Source organism: Musca vetustissima, unplaced genomic scaffold (genome assembly GCF_032173495.1).
Source record: "Musca vetustissima isolate MV318-11 ecotype Yass unplaced genomic scaffold, APGP_CSIRO_Mvet_v1 utg6724, whole genome shotgun sequence".
Taxonomy (NCBI): domain Eukaryota; kingdom Metazoa; phylum Arthropoda; class Insecta; order Diptera; family Muscidae; genus Musca; species Musca vetustissima.
In genome coordinates, this window is record NW_026885980.1 from 155,667 (window position 1) to 182,930 (window position 27,264).

At 33.1% G+C, this 27,264-nt stretch overlaps 3 protein-coding genes across 3 annotated transcripts; 2 read left to right on the forward strand and 1 right to left on the reverse strand.

Annotated features, from left to right (window-relative positions):
- Positions 1–602: 602 nt before the first annotated feature.
- On the forward strand, positions 603–14,355 carry LOC133333362 (uncharacterized). The gene is made up of 4 exons (XM_061541673.1): positions 603–615; positions 7,902–7,966; positions 13,511–13,625; positions 13,694–14,355. Exons 1-4 carry the CDS (start codon positions 603–605, stop codon positions 14,353–14,355), a joined length of 855 nt encoding a protein of 284 aa, XP_061397657.1.
- Positions 907–26,319, forward strand: LOC133333371 (ubiquitin thioesterase trabid). The gene is made up of 10 exons (XM_061541681.1): positions 907–911; positions 23,118–23,251; positions 23,315–23,975; positions 24,034–24,283; positions 24,349–24,453; positions 24,518–25,136; positions 25,199–25,443; positions 25,508–25,719; positions 26,003–26,151; positions 26,214–26,319. The coding sequence occupies exons 2-10, from the start codon at positions 23,124–23,126 to the stop codon at positions 26,290–26,292; spliced, it is 2,448 nt and encodes an 815-aa protein (XP_061397665.1). The 5' UTR covers positions 907–911; positions 23,118–23,123; the 3' UTR covers positions 26,293–26,319.
- Positions 17,039–18,937, reverse strand: LOC133333377 (uncharacterized). Its single transcript, XM_061541692.1, has 3 exons — positions 18,800–18,937; positions 17,566–17,653; positions 17,039–17,499 (listed from the first exon to the last, which is right to left on the reverse strand). Exons 1-3 carry the CDS (start codon positions 18,926–18,928, stop codon positions 17,039–17,041), a joined length of 678 nt encoding a protein of 225 aa, XP_061397676.1. The 5' UTR covers positions 18,929–18,937.
- Positions 26,320–27,264: the final 945 nt, after the last annotated feature.

A 27,264-nucleotide genomic window follows, 5' to 3' on the forward strand; every position in this document is an offset into this window, starting at 1 on the left:
TGACTATATAAAAAAATTGAAATGACAATACCGCCGCCATTGTGGTATATTGAAGTCAGAGTATATTTTACCCAGTAATTACCCTAAATCGCATATTACAGCAAAATCAATTATAGACTATAGCAAACATTTTTATAATTCTAAAAAATCAGATTTTTTTAACTGAACTTAAAAAATCCACCTAGAATTTTATGTTAAATAATTCCAATTTTTGTATAAAAAAATTAATATATCGTACTTTATATGCTGAACATAAAAATTAGAAATCTTTGGAATATTAAAAATGTATGTGAAAATTGTTTGTACTTATTGAAAGTAGTTTTGTCCGTAAACAAATTGTGTAAAAAAGAGTTTATAGCAGTGGAACTTTTTATAAGCTCCGCCATTAGGGGCACTTTCAAAATACCTATAACCGATCTGAACATTTTTTATGTCAATGTAAATTGTCTGTCAGAAAATGAATCACAGGGAGTCTTGAATGCGATCTTGAATCTCCAACCACTGGACTCCCTGATTAAATTCAGGCTGCTAGATGTGCCCTGAGACTCCGAGAAACGGATGTAAGAAAGTCGCCGAACTTGGGTCACGCTAGTATCCTCAACATGACACCAGGTTGTGAGTTCTTGGGGAGGAATACTCACTTAGTGATTATGTTCCCTCTCATAGAGATTTTATCCGCATTAGAGTAGAGTTTCCTAGAAGGGAATCCTGGACTAGTGGCTTCTTGCTTCTGTCAGGTCTGCCATTTTTCACAGACAGGTCAAACATAGAGGAAGGCACGGGTGCAGGCGTTTTCTGTAGGGAATTAGAAATCTTGAACTCATATAAACTTAACGATCTTTGTAGCGTTTTTCAAGCAGAAATCCTTGCAATCATGAAAGCGGTCGAGATAGTCAAAACACTTACTGTCGATAATGCGGGACCGGTGACAATATATGTCGATAGTCAAGTGGCTCTCAAGGCTTTAATGTCGTGCACTATAAACCCAAAAGCAGTTCTTGATTGCGGATTGCGGGGGTTCACAGTCGTCCAACCTTCCGATTGAGAGATCTGTGCAACCGCACATTGGCAAAATCCGCTTGATCTACGGCGAAATAGTCGGCAACATATCAAAGAACCTGGAACAGAGAACATGGTTGCAGATTCTCGAAAGCTATCTGGCCTAAATTCTCTCGCCGAAGAACTTCTTCCCTGTTGCACATCATAAGAGAGAGATCAAAATAATTGTAGGGATCATAACGGATCACTGCAAGATTTGCCTCTGAGTGAACGGTTGTAATTAACAACCGTACATCCCAACCTAACCTAGATAAAATCGGACAAAAACATATACGGTAGCTATATATAATTCCCATTTTTTAGAACCAAAAAATATATATGAGGTATATAATAATCAATTTCAACGAAATTTCAACGAAATTAGGCTATAAAAACTTTAGAACGTTGTGCAAAATTTCGTGCCAATCGGACAAATGAACGAAAATAAATATGGGAGATATATCTAAATCTGAGCCGATTTCAATAAATAAATAAATAATTTTTTTAATTACACGCCGTTGCATTTTTGTATATTTTAATTATTTACAAATAAAAATTCAAGTTTTTATTTTACTGATAACAAGTTTTTCATATTTCTACGAAGGTTTAAAATAATAATTCATTTGCTTTTGTGTAATTTCAAGGATTTTATAATAAGCTATATATTCTTGACGTTTTCTTTAAACAATCGATTTCAATATTCTTGTCACACCATTTTACAATTAGAAATGTTGTATAACATCCGAATGCTTTAATTTCGTATCATGAATTGCAATGTCATCTTTTTAGTAAGCTTTTCGCCAGACTTTAAAACAGTCGATGTAGTCGAGCGGGTCTCGATTTAATATATATATATATATATTTTATTCAATTCAAACCTGCACTAGTTCAAGGATGTTCCTATACAATTTCAAGTGAAAATCTCAGCAATTCTCGAAGATATGACGGCAAGAGTGATTTTCCAACATTAAACGCATTTTTCTCGAAACGGTGTGGCGGTGTGGCGAATTACTCAAAAACTACTAATCCAATCGCTTCCAAATTTTGACACGTTTCTCTGTGAGTATATTACATTGTGTGGCGTATATAACGATGTCCATCAATACAGTTGTACTCCATATAACGATCTCACACTGAAAAGAAAAAAATAAAATATAATATTTCAACAAAATACGGGAGTTCTACTGTATCACAACGGTTCAAGAAATGCGCTAAAAATATTTCTACGTGGCACAATTTTACGGTATCAACGTGTATATACCCATATTAGCCTTACGGCTAAGGTAAAAACTCTTAGAAGTTGCAATCTTTAAGCAAAATATTTAATTCGTGATTTAAACAGACATACATGTTATTGTTGAGCGAACGAAAATAACTAGATTTTGGAATTTTTCAAATGATATGCAATACAAGCTACTGACATATCTACGTTTAAAATATAAGTAAAAGTGTACCAGTGATAAAACTAGTACCCAATATTGTACACATTTTGTACAGATTGATGGAATATGAGAAAGTTTGTACCATAGGGATTAAAAATGTAAAACCATGTCCTAGAGGTAGTCTTTGCAATAAAATAACAATATTCAAATCAAGAGTGCAAATTGTACCAAATACAGTAACCTTTGGTGGATTGTCGCCTCCAAATAATCTGAAAAGATTTGATACAAAAACACTTGGGGTATAAATCAGATATCTGGATAATTCAAATTATATGTTGTATCAAAAAGGTACTCAGCCTCGTGATTACCATTGGGGAGTATGGTCCGTTTTTCAAAGGAATTGAATTGATATTTTAGGTTTTTATTGGGTGTCAAACCTTCGTACCATGATATATAAATGTCCCGATCGATTTTAGGCATTTTAAATGTCCACCTCGTGGTAGAAAAAGGTATAAAAAATTATCGTTCTTATTTATTCATGTTTAATTTTTACCAAAACGTGTACGGCAACACGTGGTCGTGTTGGGTTTTAATATCATTATTTGTTTGTATTTTCCAATAAACAGATTTTCCATAAAATTCCGTCTTTTTTCTACCTCCAACCGCCAATTTCATTTATAAATACTTCAGAAAAAACCATCTTTTAAAAATGATTGAAACAAAAACTAACTGTACTCTTAGGATTACTGAGTTCCAGATTATCATCCATATTTTCATAAAGCAAATCGTACATACAAATATAGATTTATATGTATGTGTGTATGTATACACAGTATGTTTGTCAAAACATCATTTTCCCCGGTTTTGTTTTCGTTTGTGTTTGAAATTAATTTGATTATTTTGTAATGCTAATGATGTCACATGTGATGCAATTTTTGTTCTGTTCTTTGATTGTTGTTGTTGTGATTACAACATCCATACATACTTACAAACATTTATGGCCTGCGAATGTTTTGAAATGGTATTAAGATTATTATGGTCTAAAAACCAACCCACATTTTCACTTCGCAGCCAATATCCGCCATCAATTGTCCATCCCATCCATCCATCCATCCCATGGCAATTCAATCCAATCGACACATTGCCCAACCATATGTGAAAGGGATCTACGAGATAATTGAGCTCTAGAAATACTCCCAAAACCACAAATTATACAAACTCTGTCATTGTGCTGTCCAGTGCTTGTTGTTTTTGTTGTTATCCACAGCAAATCCAATAATACGTATTTATGTTCCGTACATACATACATATGGAGAGAATGAATACATGGATGGAAAGTATCGGTTCATATCGTTCATAAGTAAGTGGTTGTTTGGTTTGTTTTCATTGCATGCTGTTGCGTATTCATATCTGGAAAATATGACTGGCGTCAGGATTAACAGGATAAACATACGTATACTAACACACATGCACAGACACTCGGAAACACGGATAAATAACTCATTAGCCATTAAAACAGGGAAAAACGCACAGAACGTTGCGTTGTATTACGCTGCGGTCAGCTAGCCAGCTAGTTGGTCAGACAGACAGACGGAAAACATTCAACATTCCGTAAGTCTGGAATTTTAGTTTTTATCTCATTCTCAGATTAAATACCGAGACAATGAACTTAACCGCATTTAGAAGAGTGTTTATGCAGATAATGACATCATTTAGCGGTTTCCTGGACATACCCACTTTTCCGCTAAAGCACGGGCTGTTGTAACCAAACCACAAGATTTACATATCACAACCGCTTAGCTTATTTTCCCTTAGTTTGTTTTCTTTTGATGCATTTATTGTTGGAATATTCCCTGGATTGGGAAATTTCACAGAAGGAAAATATTTGAAACGATTGAATAATATTACGTCTGCAGGACGTATAGACTCAATATAATGTTGGAAATATTAGAGTGGGTCATTTAATTTTTAGTGGATAGATGAAAGTTGGATTTTTATTTCTGTTCTATGCATCGAAAGTCTTTGGACTAAATGTTCGGTTTGTATGTTAGATAATAATTATTGAATTATACTCTGGTTGAATCCAACATACTAGTAGTATCCTAGGGGATGAGAAAAGTGTTTGGACTTTTTTACCCATATTTATATTATCTCATCATTACGATAGTATTCGAAACCCGAGATTCCAACAAATTTTTAGAGAAGTGTTTCTAACTATTGGGTCAAAACAAACTTGGAATACCCTTCTAACAGAGTTGTATAATATTCAATGTGCACTATATTTAATTGATCTTAATAGAATATGAGAATTCGATATATTTTCGACTATACTCTAATTTTACATCCGGAGTAGATTTCAAATCTTAATATTGCTTGATGATTTTTCCAAACGTAAATTACCTTTCAATAGCAGTCTCGGTTTATATGTATTTTAAAGATGTAACAAAACTCCCCGTCCTAATTTAGTGGCATTTTTCACAGATCTAATAATAAAATAAGTGTAAATATTTTGTTGTCTGTGCAAACTAAACTAGTTATGTGAAAAATGTTCTTCTATGAACTTTTTCGAATGCACTGTGGGCCAAATATCCCTTTTTTGCAATAATTAGTTCAGTAATCTTATTATATGCCCGGCAGGGCAGCCACCAAGTCCCAAAACCCACTCAAAGACATGGCCTTGAGGGCATTTTCTGCAAAATCGCTTTTTTTAGTTAGGCCTGTCATGCAGCAAATGAGCGATATATAGTCTCATCCGCTTTTTGATAAGGTATCTAAAGAAGTAAAGGGGTGTTTCCTTTGCTACGTGGAATTAGAAGGATAAACAGAAAATAATTTTCGACCGTCATAATAATCAGTTTGGGATTGGATAAATGGAGTACAGACCATTTTTAAATCAAAATTCATTTCTGTGGTATACATTCATTGTTCTTTTCGATTTATATTCGAGGTATATTTTCTAAAATTTTGAACATTTACACATTCTTTAGGAAATCCAAAAGGGTCTGCTACATTATGTAGACTATTTTGAGAAGCAAGTAAATCTTTCAAACGACAACATTTATATTATGAAACACGATAGGTTGAGAAGCATGATTTTATACAAATATTTAACGAATGTAATCTAAAAGAAATAGGCAAAATGTTAAGAAGAAATATGGAAAATGTTAAGATTTAATTTGGATTCATTTCTAAGAAGTTGAAGTTTCAGTACCAACAAGTGTTGGTACCCAAAAGTAGAGGTCAAATGTAACGAATTGGAACTTCGAGTATTTTTAGAACTGTGTACATAATTTGTCCCATGTGTGGACAAACTAATTGTAAATTTGACAGATTTCTGGAAAATTAAAAAATATTTAAACAATTATCAAGAATTATAATATTTTTATATAAAGATTTTTTTTTTTTAATTTTGTGAAAAACACCCGAAAGTACATCTGTGGAATGCAAAAGATCGACGACCTAATCGCATTTAATCCACTTGATTCTATTGTAGTATGTGACAAAAATCTATTTCCAAATATAAATATATTGTTACTGAAGGAAGGTTTTCTACCCCACGTCGAGTAAAAAAGTAGCTGAAAATCATACCACGTTCTTCTATATGTGCATAAATCTGTAGTAAATACTGATCACATAACTAGTGAAGTGAAAGTGCTGCAAGTCTTCTAAAACAAGAAGGCTTGATTTGAAATATACATTATTTTATTTTTAATATGCAACACATATATATGCAATACATTAAGAGTACTGAAGTTATATTTTTGTGAGCTTAATGAATATAAAATATTGTCTTTAGTTCTACTACATTTTCATTAGTTATGCTTTTCCATGTATTTTGTGTTAAACATATAAAAATTTAACGTGCGTACAAATGATTTATATTAAAATAATACATTTTTTAAAACTTAATCATCTACTCATCTCATATTTAAGAAAGACAAATTTTGACTTTTTTTCATTTCGCACCATTTAAATCTGACAATATTGATAAACGGAAACTATGTTTAATTCCGAATTTACTACTGTAGTAGTACTGTTAATCGAAGATGCATATTTAATCATTTGAAATCTAACTCTAACCCATATATACATACATATATACATTTATGAGTATAAATATATGATTTAATACAATATCACATACACATATATCTTCTAGTGTTTACAAAACTATGTTAAGGCCACACATATCGTTATCCTTTTGTTAGACTTCTACTTTTTTTATCTGACCAACAAATGGACACCAAAAAAAGGGCCAATAAAACAATAATAATCTCTTGTTAACAGGAATTAAACAATTCGAACATGTTGTACCTTTTTAAAGCAATAACTTCATTCATTTGTTAACAATTATAATGAAATCGTAGAAAGTTGTCATGGGTGTTCCCAATAAGCGACCACACCATCCGTAGCCACACAGTCTGCTGTTCCCGAGAAGAACACGCTGATCGCCACAATCATTTAATTTTGATTTTTTTACACGAACCAAAAACATACCAGACACGGTGGCTACATTAAATTGCTAATACAAATCACTCGTATAGACAATGGCACAGAGGTATGTTCGCTCGATCCTCGATTCTTGACAGAAACAATAAAATAAAAAATTCAATTTTAACCAATAAATTTTCCAATTAAAAAGGACTTGACATTTGTATTGCTGGGTGTTTTGTTCGGTTCGGAGTGCAGAGCCATTGTTTTGCATCATCTTCATATTCATAAGACACACACACAATTAGACGATGTCCTTTCGTAAGAGTTCGCTATGAAGTGCGTATATTGTGTTTATTGTTGTTGCTGTTAACTGTGAGTGGTGGTATCCTGGGGGTTGTTTTTACCGTTTCATGAATGCTCATTTTTTTACTCATGAAATTGTGAAGACCATCACCACTACCATTACAGTTTACTTGGATTGCTAAATTACAGGACTCTCTGAAAATGATGTGAGTGTATGAGTAGCCATGAGAGTTGAATGAATATCTATGTACATAAATATGTTTGCTTTTGCTGTAGAGAGTGTGTTAAGCACAGTGTTTTATATTCAATTTTGTGATAACCGGCCACAGGAAAAAATTTCATTGAGACAATTTTATGAAAAGTGTTCTTCATGTCAAAGATAAATATTTTGTAGTATCGAAATTTAGGGCACATTTATTCAAGGACTAGGAAAAGTAACATATTTTTATTTTTAGTTATAACGGGATTCTAAATTATACATCTCCAACACTGGACTCTGGCTGAGAAACAAGGCTATGGGGATGGAAGTTTTATTTTAGGGAAAAAAAGTTCTTGACGACTACTTTGAGGCCAAATTCGCCATAGGGTGATGATTTTTTGAGCTATATGGTGATGATTTTTTGTGGTAAATCTAAAATTCATGAAGATTTTTTCAGAACCTATAATCGTCCTTTTCAATTTTAACCCGATCTTTGCCCAAAAATCTCTAAATTCTTTCTGTAATAAATTTCCTATAAATTGTAGATTATAAAAAACTGGCAGATTCGCCTGATATATTTACCATAAATGAATCTCATTATGTCAAACAGGTAAATAAAATGTATTCATTGCAAATTCAATTTTTGAACCAGATTTTCAGACAATAAAATTGACTTTCCTCAAAGACTCCATATACTTTTTTCGTTTAAGAATTCTAACTCTTATATTTCCTCCATCCCAAGTGAATGAATAAATTCTACCGAATTTAAACACTGTACCTACTTCATTGCCTCAATTCAACCCTCATCGTTTGACCGAGTGAATAAGAACTCATGCAGAGTGCCTGCCCTCTTTCTTTCATTTGTTCTCCATTTTTGTTTTTGTTACTGCCATTGAATTTTTCGTTTCTTCTTCAATTCTGCAAAATTGCATTGTCGACTGTGACTGCAAATAAACATTTATTTGATATTTGTATTAGAGGGCATCTCTTTCGAATTTCAATTTTATTTTAAAGGAAAATTATGTCACAGCGGGATTGACCATTGTTGGCCTTTCATTCCCCCCGGGCATTTCATTGTCTTGGGCAATTCGAACTCCCTTCCAAGTGAGAGTTGGCAAGTGCAATTGTCTTCGAATTGGCTTGTGCAATTGTGCTTCTCCACTAGGTGAGCTGTTGTCTTGAGGAATGGTTGCAGATTGTGTGTGGTCTTTGTTGATTTGCCAGTAATTATGTCGTTGCCTAGCCATGGAAATGTTGGTGGAAAACGTTATATCGTCCAATTCATTTGTAGCAATTCGATGTATTTCAATTCATGTTTCCATTGTAAATGGAGCTATCACTGGACCGGTCGGACCACCAAGAGTCAGTGTTTTTGTTTTGCTTCATTGTGGCCAATTCAGAATTTAACTGAATATTGGTTGGATTCGAATGACATCGAATGTCATTGTATTATTCCCTTGGCACACTGGGTGTCACTTTGTTTCGACTTCATATTCCATTGAAGACAGTTGGGTATGAATTGCTCTTTGGAAAGTCATCCATTCTTTGAGATTTGTTTATATTCAATTTGGCCAATATCCGTAAACATGGAATTGAGATCTCATCGTCAGTGGACCTGTCAAAAAAAAGAAATAAATAAGTGCACCCATTGCATCTCTATTAGCGAAATCTCCAGCAGTGTGGGAAATTAGTTTTGCAATATTATATGGAAATAAAAGATCATTGTATCCTTATTATAAAACTGTGGTTAATGCGATGGGAAAATATTCACAAAGAGCTACACATGACACCATACTTGGAATAACAGGTGATGAAATTTAGCATTTGACAGTTGATTAAAGCTTACGATACAGAGTATGCCGAATTTAATAATTAAAAGAAGTAGAAGAAAAACTGGTTATCTTGTATGTTATTTTCTTTAATTTATTAACCATTAAAAATCCAATGAAAATATTGAATTTACTCGACTAGCATTTGCCAAAACTTTAGTATATTTAATATTAAATATTTATTAAATATCTAACAGCAAACAAAATATAATTTCAATACAGTCGGGTACGTTTTTAAAAAACACCCGTTATAACGAACTTTTTCCTATAGCGTACGAAGTTTAAGGATATATTTTTCATACTAAACTTTACTCTTTAAGTTTCAGTTTTCATTTATTTTAACTAATTTGCTTGGTCTCTACAAATTGGCTATATTATCATACTATAATATGTCCCAATTTGTTCGAAAGCCAAAGGTGGATTTTTTAACATTTTTTCAAAATTTGTCAATCCTATATCACCCTAATGGAAAGTCTGATTTGATCCAAATATTGCAAATAGTAAAGCTTTTACCAAACCTACATTACATCCCAAGATGGGGTCTATAAAGCAAAATTTGCTGGTACCTCTCCACAGATGGTCAACTCTTTGATAACAAATATATATTTTATATAACGAATAATAAAACCTGAGTGTAATTCCGTAGGCCTACCATTGCCTGAGAGTATATATCTGTCGGAAATCATCGGCTGACACTTTTTTACTTGTTACATGACACAAAATATAACGCCCTATCATATAATCATAGCATGTGCTTCTATATCGTAAGTTCGAAATATTATTCCATTAGAGCAAGTAATCCATCATTATCGATGGAAAATGAAAATCACTTTTCTTAACAAAAAAACATTGAATGTCAAAACATTTATTTCAAGAAAATCAATGACTGTATTGAGCGTGAAGGTGGCCAAAAACAACAATTCCTCTTCTTTTTCTGAAAACAACAAAATAAGTTGTCAGTAATTAACCTCACAAGTTGATGTCGTCACAGTCTTGGGAAATCCCTTAACAATCGAGAGGAAATGGCTGCCTCAAATGATTCAGTTTTTTGTCTTCAAAAGAAAATATTTTGCAAACAAATCAATTAGCCTCCTCCTGTACAAGGAAAATACGATTGAAGTTAAAAAAGAGAAAAAAATACAAACAAAAAATTCTCTTTTTGAGAAACTCACTTTTTGACATTTATTTCTTCATCGATCATCAGCATGGAATGATGACTTTCTTAAATCAGTCATTGTTTCCAACAATGACAATTACTTCCTTATTCTCTTCCTGTTTCCTCCATTGTTGTTTTCGACTTGTGTGGCTGTGTGTGTCTTGCAGGAAACAAATTATGTCATCATTTGATATTTATGTTGGGAAAAAGAAAAATTTACTTTGAGAAATCTCAAAATGAGAAAATGTCCACCATCACCACTAACCCGCATTGAGATGAGGTAACATAGGATCACCCTTCGTCTGACCCATCATTCGTATATTTGTTTTGGTTTTGTCTTACAGTTGCTTTTGTTAACCACACCAATGAATCGATCATTTCCGCTATTGAAAGGCAACCAACCACCTCCCACTGATATAAGATTTCTCACTGCCACAATTACTCAATGGGATTTCGGTTACAATTACCCGCAGTTTTGAGTGACATTTCAATTTGCCCTTAATTAGCTTCGATTTTAAATGACAGTTTTGTTGGCAAATTGTTTACCTAAAATTGCATACCCTTGCATATTTTATGTTGATGGTCAATATATCGATAAATAATTATTTTACTATGAATCCCTTTATCCTGTATAGGCAAATTAATTATTATAAATTAAATTTGAATATTGACCTTGATGCATAACAAAAAGGCTTCCCGTGATTCCAAACAACTTTGGTGGTCCATAGGAAATTTTTATCATGTACATAGCACAGTTACAGTATTTAGTATCGGATTCAGAAGAGATCTACTATGTTTTAGTGGTGATGACATTACATTGTGGAAAGTAAAGCTTTTATAAATTATACATAATATAAGATAATTGTTAGAAAATACTGTCGACAAATATAAACCCTAGCACATGACATGGCATTTATCATGACTGTTATATGCTATTTTGGATAGTTTTTTCCAAGTCAGAAGAATTAAACCGGTGTGTCTTGTTTTTGGACTTATTCTACATATGATAAAGTAATGACTAAGAGAAAGGCGTGTATCCATTTTTTTTTTTTTTTTTTTTTGAAAATTAATTTAAAAAAAAATTATTAATATATTGCGAACGGAGTGTCCGATTTGAAGCAAACTTCGCACAACGTAATATTTTAACCAAGACAGTATAATATTTTAAGATGCGATTTTTCAGTCCACTCCTTCACTTTTCGGAAGAAATAAATTGTCTGAAGTCAATAGATATATTTTTTAAAACCTGAAATCAGGTACGAAGATGGGACCCATCGGTCCACTCCCTCTGGTATTAAATTGTACCTTACATACGACACCAATTTTATTTAAATACGGGGTATAAATATTCCATAATAGGTTTTTGAATCTTCCCATTCATTGGCGCTGACGACAAGTGTTTACCAGGACTGTCAAATTTGGAGAAAATCATCAGTATTTTAGATTCTTCATAGCAATTGGATGCGTAATGATACAGAAATAATTCGAAGGGATAATAATTGTTTAGAAAACACACTATCCGACAGTATCAAATATTTTGACAGAGTTGCCATGTTAACAGAAAATTACAGTTTTCTGGGATTCTTCATAACGTGTGAACGTGCTCATAATATTGTAAACGGGTTTAATAAGGTTTTACCGGAGTTGCCTCTGTAACAGAAAAGTGAAAAACCATTCTTCAAAATATAATTTCATATCCAATAACATGGAATATTAAACGGCATGCACACTAGAACTTTTTCACCGGGTTAACCTACTTTAAGAGGATTTATTTGACATATATGCAAAGGAATTGACAATTGAAACCCACTGGGTTAACGAAATCCGGTTAGAAAATAAAGTATACAATTTTACCTTTCATATGACACCACTTTCATTTTAATATCAGCAATACGAAAAAAGTTATGGCGAAGAGAAATAAGGTATGCATGTTTAAAGATCGCGTCGCCAGCGCCATCTTTTATGGGCACATCTGTTTTTAAGCCCAGCTTACCGAGCGTATTACTTTTGAATGGATAATCGGATTATTCGTTATGCCATCAGAAACTATACAAATTTACTTTCAATATGCCTGCAATATCTGCAAAATATCAAAAGTTATTAAATTTTGGATGATCGGTTTTTGAATCTACCCAATCAATAGGTGGCGCAGACGACAAGTGTTTGTCAGTGTTGCCATCTAAACTGAAAATCACAGTTATCTTAGATTCTTCATAATTTTTTATTGCGTAATGATATATCTTAGAAAATCTACTATCCTATAATATTTAAGACTGTTTGTTAGAATTGCAATTAGAGTTTTTTTAGATTGTTCAAAACATTTGAACGCGCTACAACAGAAGTTCAAATAAAACGAATATTTGTAGCTCAAAATATCTTCTTTGTAATCGCTTTCAAGAGTGTTTGCCGCTATTGCCAAGATAACAGAAAAGTGAAAAACTATTATTTAAAAACCTATTTGATATCCAGTAACATCGATTATAAAAATTTTATTTATTTTAAAAGAAGATACGATTGTATCTTTCTTTTATTTCAATATCTGTTATATATCTAAAACGACTCCAAATTGTCTGAAACGGAAAACGCCAAAAGTACGGATTTTTTCCAGAACTTATCACACCTTTTATTATTTTGCCGGGTATATGTTTACGCCCAAACTAAATCGACTTAGTATTTTGCCCAATTTATTTACATTTCTTTTATGATTGCAAAATGAAAATGAATCATATGTTTCATAAAACAATATAATTATTTGGCATTCAATTTAGAGGAATGTCTGTCTATCTATGTATAGAAAAAGGGAGAGAATAATTTTATCTAATAGTTGAATTCGATTGAATGTCTCTCGGCCGATAAGATATCAAAGATATTTATTTATCAAAAAAATATTCTTCAATGACTGACAAGTTTCAGACAATCACCATTAACGAAGAATCATTTAAAGTTGAAAGATTCCGATCGACAATAATGCCACCATCCCACGCAAAACGAAATACTAAACAGCACAGATTTATGGTGACTATAACTGTGATTTCGTTCTGTGCCACCGTTTTAACTATTTTTTCATTTGCCAGTGAACATTGGGTAAGGTCAATGGATTTTGGAAAATATATACATACATATCCCAAACTATGCTCAGAACAGTATTTTTCTTCCTCTATTTCGGCAGTTAGAGGCTACTGCAGTATTAGCCGAACGTTTACAAAGTCAAGTCAATTATGGTTTGTTTAAAGGTTCCATTGAAAGGCAACAGTTGGCCTCCACACTAAAATTTTCTTTGACAGGTAAGAAGCCCTATTAAAAATTTGATTAAATGCAAATTAAATAATTTTGAAAATATATTTTGTTATAGTGGTCTGCGATTTTGGTAAGAATCTTTGTATGTATAGCTGCCAACAGGATCCGTATCGAAGGCAAATGGAACTGAAACGTGTTATCAATGGTGAAGATTTGGACCCATGCGAACAAAGTAAACAATATAGCCTGAAGGATGTAGTCAAATCAACGGATCAACACCGTCAGCATTTGAACCACACATTGATTTCGAAAAGAACGCTAACAAATGCTCCTTGTGTACCATCATCCATCCATCTCTGCAGTATATTGTTTTTGGGTTTGGCACTCGTATTCTCTCTTATGGCCGTTATATGTTCCTGTATCAATTTGAAATTTCATCCTGTCGAACGAATATTCAATATTTTCGGCCTATATATTTGGAATGCCATTGCAGCTGGGTGCTGTTTTTGGTCTTTGGCCTTGTGGGGCGCTATGTTTGGTAGTCATTTGCGTTACAACATCGCCATTACGGATACATTACGTCAACAGCTGAATTTTTCCTCTGAAGGATATGCCAGCTTAGGCGGTGCATATTATTCGTTAGTTGTTGTCATGGTCTTGCACATCATTAATCTTGCTTTGCTCTTTGCAAGGAGATATTTTGTTGATGTACAACCGCATTCGGTAACAAATAATTTGAACTACGATGATGCTGAGCCTAGATTAGAGTTTTATTAAATTAATGATAATTAGTTCATAAGACAATGTTTTCTGATATCGATGGATATTTTTCGGGAATATTTACTCATAAATATAATACGATATTTAAATTGTAATGGAATTATAGAATATTAAATGATCGAATTAAGCTGAATTTTTCCTCTGAAGGATATGCCAGCTTAGGCGGTGCATATTATTCGTTAGTTGTTGTCATGGTCTTGCACATCATTAATCTTGCTTTGCTCTTTGCAAGGAGATATTTTGTTGATGTACAACCGCATTCGGTAACAAATAATTTGAACTTCGATGATGCTGAGCCTAGATTAGAGTTTTATTAAATTAATGATAATTAGTTCATAAGACAATGTTTTCTGATATCGATGGATATTTTTCGGAAATATTTACTCATAAATATAATACGATATTTAAATTGTAATGGAATTATAGAATATTAAATGATCGAATTAAGTTTTCTGACTGGAACATTAAATTTTATACTCTTCACTGTAAGGAGGAGTGAATACCAAGTACGTTGGCAAAATCTCGAAATATTCAATAGATACTTACTCTATCTCAAGAGCTTTTAAATTGTGCACATATATTAACTCTTCTCCTTGAATATTTAGTATTGGAAAAGATATTTATCGTTTTGATAATGGCGCCCCCAATATTCGATGTTTGGGAACTTTGTTCAACCAAATTTATTTTTGGTTTGATAATTTTGGGTTCTCAATCAAAAATTATCAATATTGGTCCACATTTTAGGGTAACCCTTATATAACGGTATTTTGGGTAATATAGTATATTTTTCAAACAAAATGCCTGTAATTTTATATTTGGAATTCTCATTGGCTAGAAAATATCCATACCAAAAAATTTCCGCCGAAATGACATTAATTTTATATTTTGGTTGTCAAGTCTTCCTACCAAAAATTATGAATATTTATCCTCATTTTGGTGACCCCATTTTTTCCAACTTGAGTGTCTGCAGTTTGAAATTTCGTTTTCTCTATTTACAATGACCATAGACTAATGAAAATATAGACGACGAAATGCTCTCACGAGTCCTCTCTGAATTGAGTCTGCTGAATGTGCTACTCAAATTTAAATGCTGATTTACTTAAATATTTGAACCTTTTAATTTGGAATGCCACTAAACATAGTTAGTCTTAAGCAAAAACTATATCCTCAGATAAAAACATTAAAGAAAACTAGTCCATTTTCCCCAAAAACGTCTTTAAAAATTTTTGAGTGTTTTTATTTTGAGTCACCTGAATGAGCATTTTTGAGTATTTCGTCGTCTATGCTATGACATAGCACCCACACAATGACAACATTTAATTCGAAGATACCTGTGTGGTGGCATGCCTTGTATGATTGTACCATGCTTCATACAATGATGGTAGTTTACAGTTTAATACTACTCTATGAATTTAAAATCTAATTAGTCAAATAACAAATATTAACACTTTTCGGATTACTAACAACAAGATGTAAAAAATATATTAAAAATTATTTAAGCTATGCCCCCAAATACTCAACCAATTTACCAGTTAGAAACTCACCTAAAAATGCAAGAGGTTTGTGCCTTCGATAATATACGACTGGCATAATTGACGACGCATAATTGTTTAACCAATATGACAGAATCTAAAAACATTTGCTGGTAGTGTAAATGTATTTTAAACATACATTATGACCTTTTGCTTGACACACAGATATCAATCGCTGTATCAGCGAGTTATTTGTTTGTTTTGCTATGGTGTTTTTGTACTTTCAAAAGTTTGACAACACACTTCGCATTGGCTGTCAGGCAAAATGCACTCTGCGTCACGGTTACCTATATTTAAGATTATTAAAATGTATTAATTAGCAATTTTAATTGTTTTGGGAATAACACATTTTTGGGTTTATTATAAAGCTAAAATCACCTTTTCATTATATTGGTCATCCCTACTATGTCAAAGGTCGTAATAACATCGTATTTGCTTAAATTCAGTTTATTTCCATGAAAGACGAGTCGAAGATGACTGTGTTATCCCCAACTATTTCTATCTAATGTAACTTTCTCTCGCATAAAAAACTCCATACTTTACAAATTCATATATATTAGTATTTTATTCTTAAATATTAATAAAAAAATATTTAAAACTTAACAGTTTAAGATGACTTATACCATTCAGAAAAATCGCATACATTCTGTAAAAAAATAGTCTTATAATTCAATGTAGATTCTTGCAATGGTACTTCTTGATAAAATTACAAAGGAAACATTTGGGTGTTTGGATAAGAACAATAATGCAAATGTTATTAAATATAAATGCAGAAATAAATGGAAAAATATTCGAGGGATTATTTCATTATAAGACACATTCCAAAGCTTAATATATAAATGAGATATAAATTTAATTTTTAAAACCAAAATGAGATTCGTATATGTAGTACTAATTAGTTTATAGATAAGTAGTTATGTATATAACGGCAATATAGGCAAACAAAAGTCTTTTTGTTGTATTGTGTTGTTGAGGAATGTTACAACATAACGTTCACCATGAAGTAGTTGTGTGGGTTAGTGTAATAATAATACATTATAGTGTGTGTATGGACTGATGATAAACAATAAATCTCATTGTTTGTAGAATATTTGTTGATTATTCGAGTAAGCGTTCAAGTTGTTTCATATCGTGCCACTTGAATGTGTCTAATACAGCATTATAGCACATTGATTCTTCTCTTCGCTTGGTGGCTCCAAACGTTGACGATCCCTTCGATCACAATGTCGAGCGTACAACAATATAATAATGTTTATTATAACGACTAGAGTTGACAGAATAACCATATAAAAGCTATAACCCAACGAGGCCAAACCTTTGCTGTACCAGTGTTGTTTTTGATCGACCGCGGTCAAAACATTGTGCTGTAGATATTGGAAAAATTGCACAAGCCAACAAATAAATGCCACAACCTGTGTAACAGCTGACGATATATTCGATGCAATCAGCACAATCAGATTAATGGGACCCTTGGCCGCAGAGGCCGATTTGAATACAGCAGCTATAGCCGAAATAGCACATCCCAATAGGCCAAAACCTGCGCCTAACGCTGTGAATAGCCAAAGCCAAAAGTTCATAGAATCCGGTTCCGTTTGTATAAACGTGTAGACTGTAACAATATTTGGAATATAAATTTAAATTAGATATTAAAAATTTATATACAATTATAGTTTACCTTCAACTGGTGTAATGCGTTCTCCAATTCCAGAATTTAAAACTTTACTACCATAAAATAAGCCAAAATTAACTTCGCCAGTCAATTGCTGTGAATAGAATAAATTACTTTTAATACTAAATGATAATATTTAATAGTAAACACTATACAACAAAATTTAGTTTTTATCGTCTGGGGGTGAGGAGTTCAAGTCACTGTAGACGAAGGACAAAGTTTTGAATTATAATGTTTCTATGATACATGAATAAATAGCTCTTTATGTCCATGTATACGGCCGAGTACGATTATAACGAACATGAGCTATGTATAACGATTTTTTTTATACCGAATACAAGTCCAGGTCCCGAAGTTGTAAGACATATTTTTCATACACGAACTATATAACGAACTATTTTTTCGGTTACATCGAACTTGCGACAAGTATACATAATACTAAACAATGAAAATTCTCACAAATAATCATTTTTAGTCTAACGGCGGCAATCTTTACAAAAAATGTCAGCATCATTAAAGAAAAAGAGAAGCAGCATAGTGTTGACAAAAAATGTATCAAAGCCTATCAGTTTCTAACTGAATACATTTTTCCTGATTCTATATCAACATATATCTTCTATATCGAAATAACATGCATATTTCAGACATATAGATATTATCTGTTAGCACTATAATAATTGCTTACAGAACTTCAGAGGAGGAATTTTGAACTTCTTTGATAAGATAATTATAAATGTGTAATCAGGACTTCAACCGCTTAAGATTGATACCCACAGAGGATAGTATAAATGTAATTATAAACAATTTATGGATATTTCCTCTTCATTTTACTATTTTCATTGGCTGGCATCAGAATGTATAAATAATAAATAAATACATCAGGAAATACGGATTATATCGTTTAATCAGGCTTCAGGGCTATATGTGATAAAGAATTAAAAACGATCAGCGAATTGATTTTTTGTATTTGTGTATTTGCATAATATTTTTGTTAAATCCGAACCCTAAATGAGAATGACATAGAAAAAAGTAATAACAATTTCGATCATACCGAAATATTCATCCCCCTCTCAATTTTGCAACATACATACAAAATTTAAAATTTATAATTTTTCATATGACCACATAGAAATGGCAAGCGTGTACGACAAACTAGTTTTAATTTCCCCAAAAAAAATATCTGAACATGCTATAATAAAACACACCAAACAATTAACAATAACTCTAAACATATACTTACCGACGAATTGCCCCGCTTTGGTGTTGCCCTTACCCAGCTATCTGTTGTTAAGCTGCCCAAAAGCAAACCGATCGCAATACAACTCCCGAAGAAAGTTGAAAATATTAAAGAACGAGTTCTTAGACTCATTTTTGGGTGTCGCAAGAGCAATTAACGAAGATAGCTCTGTACGAGAAGCGGTTGACAACCCTCTGGGCGTAAAACAATAGAGCTTTGTTGTTTTAATGGGTGAAATGCGATGAGGATGAGGAAAAGCAAAAGACTCAGGCAACAAACTTGATGTTATTGATATCTTCCTCTTCTTCTTAATCACAAGAATTTGATCTTAAGATAAAACAAAAATAGTCAACGCAATTGTACTCGAATAAATTTTGTTCGTGATGATTCAATTTCAAGTCGAGTTTGGCTGCTAATGTTCCAGAAGCCGTATAAAGGAAATTAAAAACATTTTCTCACATCGCAACTTTCTTTCATCGTCGTCTCATTTGGCGTTTTCCTTTTCTTTGTTTTTTGTTTACACCGTCGATCGGCTTTGTTTATTTTTTTGTTTACAAATAAATGCTATTGATCGCTTATTTATGTAACAATTCGGCGGATTTTCAAGTTTAAATCACGTCACAAAAGCCAGAATTTATAATTTAATTTTTTTGTCTTTTTTGTTGTGATGGAGATCAATTGTTCTCTTGTTGTTTCTGTTTTTTGTGCATTGTGATCTTCGTTTCCAGGGATATGTAAGTCGATTTTCGACTAATCGGTTAATCGACTTGTATGAAAAGTTTAATTTATTTTCGATTTTCATAAATTTGAAATTGTTAATACAGTTTGAAAATACTTTTTAATTCTTCAATAAACATTTTTATGTTTAGCATTCTTAAAGTACCGGAAGAGAACATTAATGAAAACTTTAAAATTTATTAAAAAAAATAAAAAAAAAAACAAACAGCATATATAAAGGGATATACACACCATCATTTTGACAGTCCAACCTTTTTTATTCGATTCAAATAACAATGTTGTATTTAAAAGTATCTCGAGTAAATCGAGATTGTACGGAAAGTCTGCATTTACATTGTTTTAAATTCTCAATTGCATTGCGTATAGGTCAAATAAGGCATCATACATGACATTTAAAACCAAAGGCTTTAATATTTTCATTTATAAATTCAGAACTTTTTTGTTAACGCCAACGATTGTACTAATTTCAAGCTATTGACATTTTGCTCTAAAAAGTAATTCGAAATATAACCCTTTTCAAACAAAAATATAACCCTTTTCAACTTCGAATACCCTATTGACGTGCGTTTTCGATCTTTAGAACCATCTATATTTGGTCTGTTCCCGTACTGCAAGAATCTACTCGATTTTACTATTTTCTTCGATATCATAAAGGAAAAAAGTGTTATCGGAGTAAAAAGTAGTAGATTCTTGCAGTATGGGAACAGACCAATTATCGACAAATTCAAATTAAATACGTGTGGCAACACAACATCAATTCCAACAGTCTGGCAATATTGTACCAAACAAAAAATAGGCAGGAAAAAACAAATACGCGAGTCCAAATTTTTTACAAAAATCTGAAATTTAATCATGAAATATTGAAATTGATGTCGCGAAACTAGGAAAGGGGTAAATATCTACTCGAGGACAGTGAACAATCGTACGAAGGAGCAGCACAAAGCGATAAAATGTTGTAACACACCATCATCCCAGCAAAATGTAAATAAGAAAAGGAAAAAAATGATGAACAAAAAAGTGGACAATTTGTGCGAAGAGACAAAAACCAAAAATAACAAAGTGAAAGTTGAAGTGTTTTTCTTCTTTAATTTCGTCGTTTGGCCTGTTTGTCGATTCAAATTAAAACGAATGATGTGTAAAATTAATTGTTAAATTAAGTAAAAATAACATTTCATCACATTATTGGCAAAGTAGTTGTGCTCTGAGCAGAGGGAAAGGAGAAACGAAAGAAGAAGAAGCAGAAAAGTGCAAAAGACCCATGAGAATTGGTGTGAGTAGTGGCTTACACTGGGTAAGAGAAGAAAGGACAGGGTAGGGAGGACTGCCACAGATGAATGGCAAATAATTTGCAAATATAAGTGCAAATTCATTGCCCACCTTTGTAGACGGAGGCGGAAGGCACTTCCACAATTGACGATTAAACAAGAGATGAGACTCTCAAAATAAAAGTACCCATAAAATAACAACATAACAATGGAGCAGAGTCTGTCAACAAATACGAAAACAACAACACACAGTAGTAATATACACACACGCCTACACCTGAAACCGTATCGTGTCGACTGAATATTTGCAGTGCCATTTTAGTGGGAAGTGTTTTTGTTGTCGTTGTTGTCATTTATAAACAAAACAAATTGAGAAAAAACGAAAACAAATTGTCAATAATTAAATATTTGAATGATTTTGTGTGTTTTGGAGGTGCGTGGCTGCTCAATGATTGTCATCATCATCATCATCTGGTAAACAGCAACATTGGAGACACTTGATCAGGAAATCATTTTCGTTTACATATCAATGAATCAGACAGACATATTTGTACATAAATCCAAAGAATGCATTCGAATGCTTTGCAATCACTTTGACATTGTCGAGAATTGAGAAAATACAATTTGTGGCACTCTATAATAATAATGAAGGTCAATTGTGACGTTTTGCCGATTCCTTGAATGTTAACTTTGGAATGTTATTGTTGTCCCCCCAATGTATCCAACTTATTCACCGTATACCATCCATATAATGAGATGATCATTACTGATTATTTACTACAATTCCTAGCATTTCGGGATCGATGGGAGAAAAATAATGATTCCATACACTCATATTCTTAGACAATGGAAATATAATAGTGCTTTCCTTACGTAGTGTGACCCAAATAGACATATTTTTATCATCCCCTACACACAATTATGATATAAGTTTGTATGGCCCCAATAGTTTGAAACGTCACGAAATACAAGCCCAAGATCAATACTCAACTCATTAGCCGCATTTATGTAGCAATCGTCACGAATGTTTGCACGTAGGTTCAGTTCTGTCCAAAGACACCTATTAGTACTATCTTGAAATATTACCAGTGTGGTGATTGGCCTTTAATCTGATATCAATTCTCTAGATGTAAGGGGATGTATATGTGAGATTTACTAAAACTTGTAAAGTATATAGTTTAATATACCCATCACTACACATGAGAATGCAAATATCGGTAACTAAATGGCATGTCAACACATCTTTGAGCACATAATTTCACGTTGGAAAGCATACGGACAAACCAGCTTCTATTGAGGTCTTGAGGCGATTCATGGAAAATGATGTGAAAAATGTTTATTCTAATGATAGCTAACATACCCTATTCAATTCGAATTTTCTGTTTTATGTTTTCTGCATAAGAAGTAAATATATATAATAACTATAACGACATATTTATAGAGGTTTCTCTGAGCAATAAGCAATTGTCCTAAAAGATACACCTACTTCAAAATAATAAAAAACAAGTTTCAGAATAAAATATCTGCTTAAAATCAGCATCGTCGATTTATATTATTATTAAGTGAATCTCTTAGTAATCAAAATCAAGGCATTTTACAGAACATCTATCTAACAAACCCTTTGTCAAAACAAATACATGCTCGTATATACATATGTATATTATGAAGAATAAATCAAAGTAAAAGTGAACTAAACAATCTGCTAACGTGCAGGCCAATGATAAAAGATAAACAAACTGTGACGTAATCATTTTCCTTTCAATCTAAAGCTTGTCTGTTTTAAATAGAACAAGGACAGTCTGTCATTTGTCTAGTTCTTGGCAACAGATGGTGGACAGACAGGGAAAGTAAATTGTGTGCTTTCACACAAATGAAAACAAAATATATTATATATATATATAGCCAAGGGACGTTCCCTTTACAAGTAGCGTTCCTACAGTTCAATATCGAACTATGTTTATGGCAAAAAATAGAAATTTTATTTTGACTTGAGCAATTTATAATTGCATCGTATAAAGATTCATAATATCTATATCGAAATTTGTTTCTCATTTTAGTATTTCGTCAAAGATTCCTCCCAATCGTTGTACGTTGATTGAGGAACATTTTACGCCGAATTGATTAAGAAGAAAACAAATCCGAATAGAAACCCCACCACATAAAATATACAACTTTCTTTTCATACAAATTGCAAAAAAAGGAAATACTAAATTTGTGGAAGCACGGCCACAGCTTTCGAAGATCCGTTGCTGTGTTGTCTATAGGACAGCGGTTGGTTGAACCTTTCTAATAAAGGGGGGTAACGGGAGAACTTTGACTTGAACATGTGCGACCCAGTTTTGAAGAAGCAAAAATGGACTTGCGATTATTGCACCTACGAAAACTTCCCCTCCGCCATAAAATGTACCATGTGTAAGGGGGTTAAACCAATGGTCAATGAGGATATATTTCGGTACGTATTTCAATATTTTGATGTAAAATTCTCTATTTATGGCCACTTATTTCCTGATTTTAGACTCAGTCCTCCCCAGTCATCCTATGTGGGCGATGCTGAGGCCCATGGTGCAGTAGCCGAGGTTATTGATTCACAACCATTGGGTTTGATCGCATGTTCTCGCCAGGATACGCAAAATTTAACAGATGATGTGGTGGTAACGTCAAACGATGCCGATTGCAAGTGGTCCTGCAAAATGTGTACTTATAAGAATTGGCCCCGGAGTATACGATGCGTTCAATGCTATACCAAGAAAGGAACCACAGCGACAGATACAAGTCCCTCACGTGAAATTGGTGCCACCTCAGTGGCAAGCCAGCGTTCATCACCGATAATGGCACAAAGTGCATTAGAACGCGATATTATAGATACGAAATCATTCATAGACTCGTGCTCCCCAGCGGAGGCGATTAGCAATCAGAATCAGATACAAGAGAGGCTAAGTAAAATGCAAATAGCAACAAATATAGATGCCGAAATGAATGCCAGCAATAGTGCGGCCAGTGCTGCTGGAGCGGCTGCGCAACGTCTAAGTCCAATCGAGGGCTCCTCAACTATACATCTCAATAATCTCGCCAATAATAGTTCAGTCCAGACACAATCCGCCACCACAACCACCTGCTTATCATCCACCTCGTCTAACACACAGCTAGCATGCTACACCAAAAAATGGGCCTGCAATGTAAGCCATTAACTAGCCACCCTAATCGGACTATAATTATATTTCATTTCCATTCCAGACTTGTACTTATGAAAATTTCCCAAAAAGTCTCAAATGTTCCATGTGTGGCAATCCTCGTGATAATAATAGTTCATCTTCCGCCACTGCCAATAACAGCATTGAAAATAATGCCAGTGCAGCAAGCGGCGGTGGAGGAGGTGTTGGAAATAGTAATAATCAAAGTAATGTAACCTGTAGTAGTGATAAAATGAATGATACCGTCTCATCGAATAATTCCTTTAACAAACAACAAAATATTTATCAACTTGGTAAGAAACAACTTGCCCTAGGCATTGGTCTCCAACAATTGTTGTACATGGATTTTGTTTTGTAGGTTCTGATACTATTAATAACTGTGATACAATGCAAGAACGTCAGGAACGTCGAATACGACAAATAAGACGTCAAGTTGATTGGCAATGGCTGAATGCCTGTTTAGGTAATACGAAACGAATTGTGAAACATAATCGGCATATACTAACACCATTTCATTTCCATTTTAGGCGTCGTGGAAAACAACTACAGTGCTGTTGAAGCGTATCTTTCGTGTGGCGGCAATCCGGCCCGTTCCTTAACCAGCACTGAAATTGCGGCTCTAAATCGTAACTCTGCATTCGATGTGGGCCATACCTTAATCCACCTGGCCATACGATTTCACCGCGAAGAGATGTTGCCTATGTTATTAGCACAAATTTCCGGCTCTGGCCCTGGTATCAAACGTGTACCGTCATATGTTGCACCCGACTTGGCATCAGACATACGCCGACATTTTGCCAACATGTTGCGAATGCGAAAGTCTATGTTTCCCTGTACATATGTTCAAGAACATGCCACATTTGTATTACCGGCCGAAATAGAGGAGTTGCCATTACCCATACAAGAGCAATTGTACGACGAACTGTTGGATCGAGATGCCCAAAAACAACTTGAAAATCCTCCGCCAGCCTTAAATTGGTCCCTGGAGATAACAGCACGCCTGGGATCCCGATTAATGGTACTTTGGAATCGGAGTGCCGGAGACTGTCTCTTAGATTCTGCTATGCAGGCCACATGGGGGGTCTTTGACAGAGACAATATACTACGCAGGGCATTAGCAGATAGTTTACATCAATGTGCACCGATGTATGTTAAATGATAAATCAAATGAAATTGATATTTTAATGTGATTTCATTTAATTTTCCAGATTTTATTCTCGCTGGAAAGAGTATGAAATGGTGCAGGCTTCTATGTTACATTTCACATTGGAAGAAGCCCAATGGCAAGAAGACTGGTCCACATTACTGTCGTTAGCTAGCCAGCCGGGTGCATCATTAGAACAATTGCACATTTTTGCATTAGCCCACATTCTAAGGAGACCCATTATTGTTTATGGCGTTAAATATGTGAAAAGTTTTCGTGGAGAAGACATTGGTTTTGCCAGATTCGAAGGTACCAATCTAACCTATGAACTTATAGGGCGAAAATAATCTCGATATATTTGATCATATTTCAGGTGTATATTTACCTTTATTTTGGGATCAAAATTTCTGCATAAAATCACCAATTGCTTTAGGTTATACCAGGGGACATTTTAGTGCATTGGTACCAATGGAACCATATGCGCGCATTGATTTGCGTCGTGATGAACCTGAGGATGTCACCTATCTACCATTGATGGATTGTGAATCAAAATTATTGCCAATACATTTTCTCAAACAATCGGAGGTAGGTATTTCATTTGTTTAATAAAACAGTTGTTTGTTGATTTCATTTTTTAAAATATTTTATTATGAGACAAAATTCCGATTACTGTTATTGAGTGGTTTGTTTTAATCAGACCGTTAAAACTAAACAAATTATGAGTTCAGCCAGAAGGTATAGATGCACTTTCGTTGAAACTTGAAAGAAAATTGAATCCTTGACATATTGAACTTTCCTTTTTAATAATATTTAACTTCATTTGTAATGGAAATATAACAAATTCTTCAATGTTCTCATTGACTTTTAGATGGGCCGTGAAGAAGCCATAATGCGTCAATGGCTTGATGTTTGTGTTACCGAAGGTGGATTATTGGTGGCCCAACAGAAACTACGCAAACGTCCTCTATTGGTTGCCCAAATGTTGGAGGAGTGGTTAAATCATTATCGAAGAATAGCGTAAGTATGAAAACAACGCAAATAATTGAAATAAAATTGCAATTGTATTTTCTTTATTTCAGACAAGTTATAACAGCTCCTTTTGTACGTAGACACCAGCAAATTGGTTATTCCAGCGATGGTGATTCTGATGAGGAGTAAAGTAGAGATAATTGGCTAGCAACACTATAGATACCACTTCTACCATAATTTGCTTAGATAAGTATATTGAAGATACAATTAACATATATTTGATATATAAACAAAATTAAATGAAATTTTTCGTAGTGAATTTTTTTGAAATAGTTAACTAAACTCTTAAAGAAAGAATATACAACAAAATACATTATTTAAAAGAAATGAAAATTATTGAAAGAAGTTATAACAAAAAAAGAAATGAAAATATACAAACATTCTTTTAAAGAACCTATGAAATAAAAATACAACAACAGAACCCACGTATGAATTACTTAAAAATAAATATTATTTTGTTAGATACGAATTACAAATTGAATCTGCAAGAAATCAAATGGAAATTCATAGAAAGAGACAAAGACAGATATGAGATACTAAAAAGATAAAGTCTAGCATAAATACAAAATAAATAGTCCTCCAAACAATTTACTAGCTGTTAATTTCTAGAAAAATACCACATCCCAACCTTCCCCGTGGTCACCCCCCACCACCTGTACAAGAACAAGAATAAAAACTGGATATTTTGAAATGTGTCTCTCCCCCAGTGCCCGTCGTTAGCCGATTTGAACGAAAACGAAATTTTCAGAATAAAGAAATTAACATTTTTAAAATCAGTAAATAGATAATGAAGTAGTTTATACAAACAAATTAAAAATAATAAACTCTTTTTTAAACAAAACATTATAAATGATGGTATTTAAGATGACAAATATTTAATAGTTATTTTATCGTATTTTATTTTATTTCTTTAAACTTTTAAAATTGATTATATTGATAATAGTATATGTATGCCGAGATGATGACGATGCGACACAGTTGATGGAAAAGTAAATTATATTGAATAAAAATAATTATTTTTGTTGGTAATGTTATTAAATAAATAATTATTAAAAAAAATATATGCAAATAAAGCGAGAGAGAAGAACAGATTAAGTTAAA

Coding starts and splice junctions, on each gene's coding strand:
- LOC133333362 (XM_061541673.1), top strand. Junction 7,967..13,510: donor AATCTCATTATGTCAAACAG/GTAAATAAAATG, acceptor CTATTTCGGCAG/TTAGAGGCTACTGCAGTATT. Junction 13,626..13,693: donor ACTAAAATTTTCTTTGACAG/GTAAGAAGCCCT, acceptor ATTTTGTTATAG/TGGTCTGCGATTTTGGTAAG.
- LOC133333377 (XM_061541692.1), bottom strand. CDS start 18,928: ATGAGTCTAAGAACTCGTTCTTTAATATTTTCAACTTTCTTCGGGAGT. Junction 17,654..18,799: donor CAAAGCGGGGCAATTCGTCG/GTAAGTATATGT, acceptor TTCTATTCACAG/CAATTGACTGGCGAAGTTAA. Junction 17,500..17,565: donor ACGCATTACACCAGTTGAAG/GTAAACTATAAT, acceptor ATATTGTTACAG/TCTACACGTTTATACAAACG.
- LOC133333371 (XM_061541681.1), top strand. CDS start 23,124: ATGTGCGACCCAGTTTTGAAGAAGCAAAAATGGACTTGCGATTATTGC. Junction 23,976..24,033: donor CCAAAAAATGGGCCTGCAAT/GTAAGCCATTAA, acceptor TTTCCATTCCAG/ACTTGTACTTATGAAAATTT. Junction 25,137..25,198: donor TTACATCAATGTGCACCGAT/GTATGTTAAATG, acceptor TTAATTTTCCAG/ATTTTATTCTCGCTGGAAAG.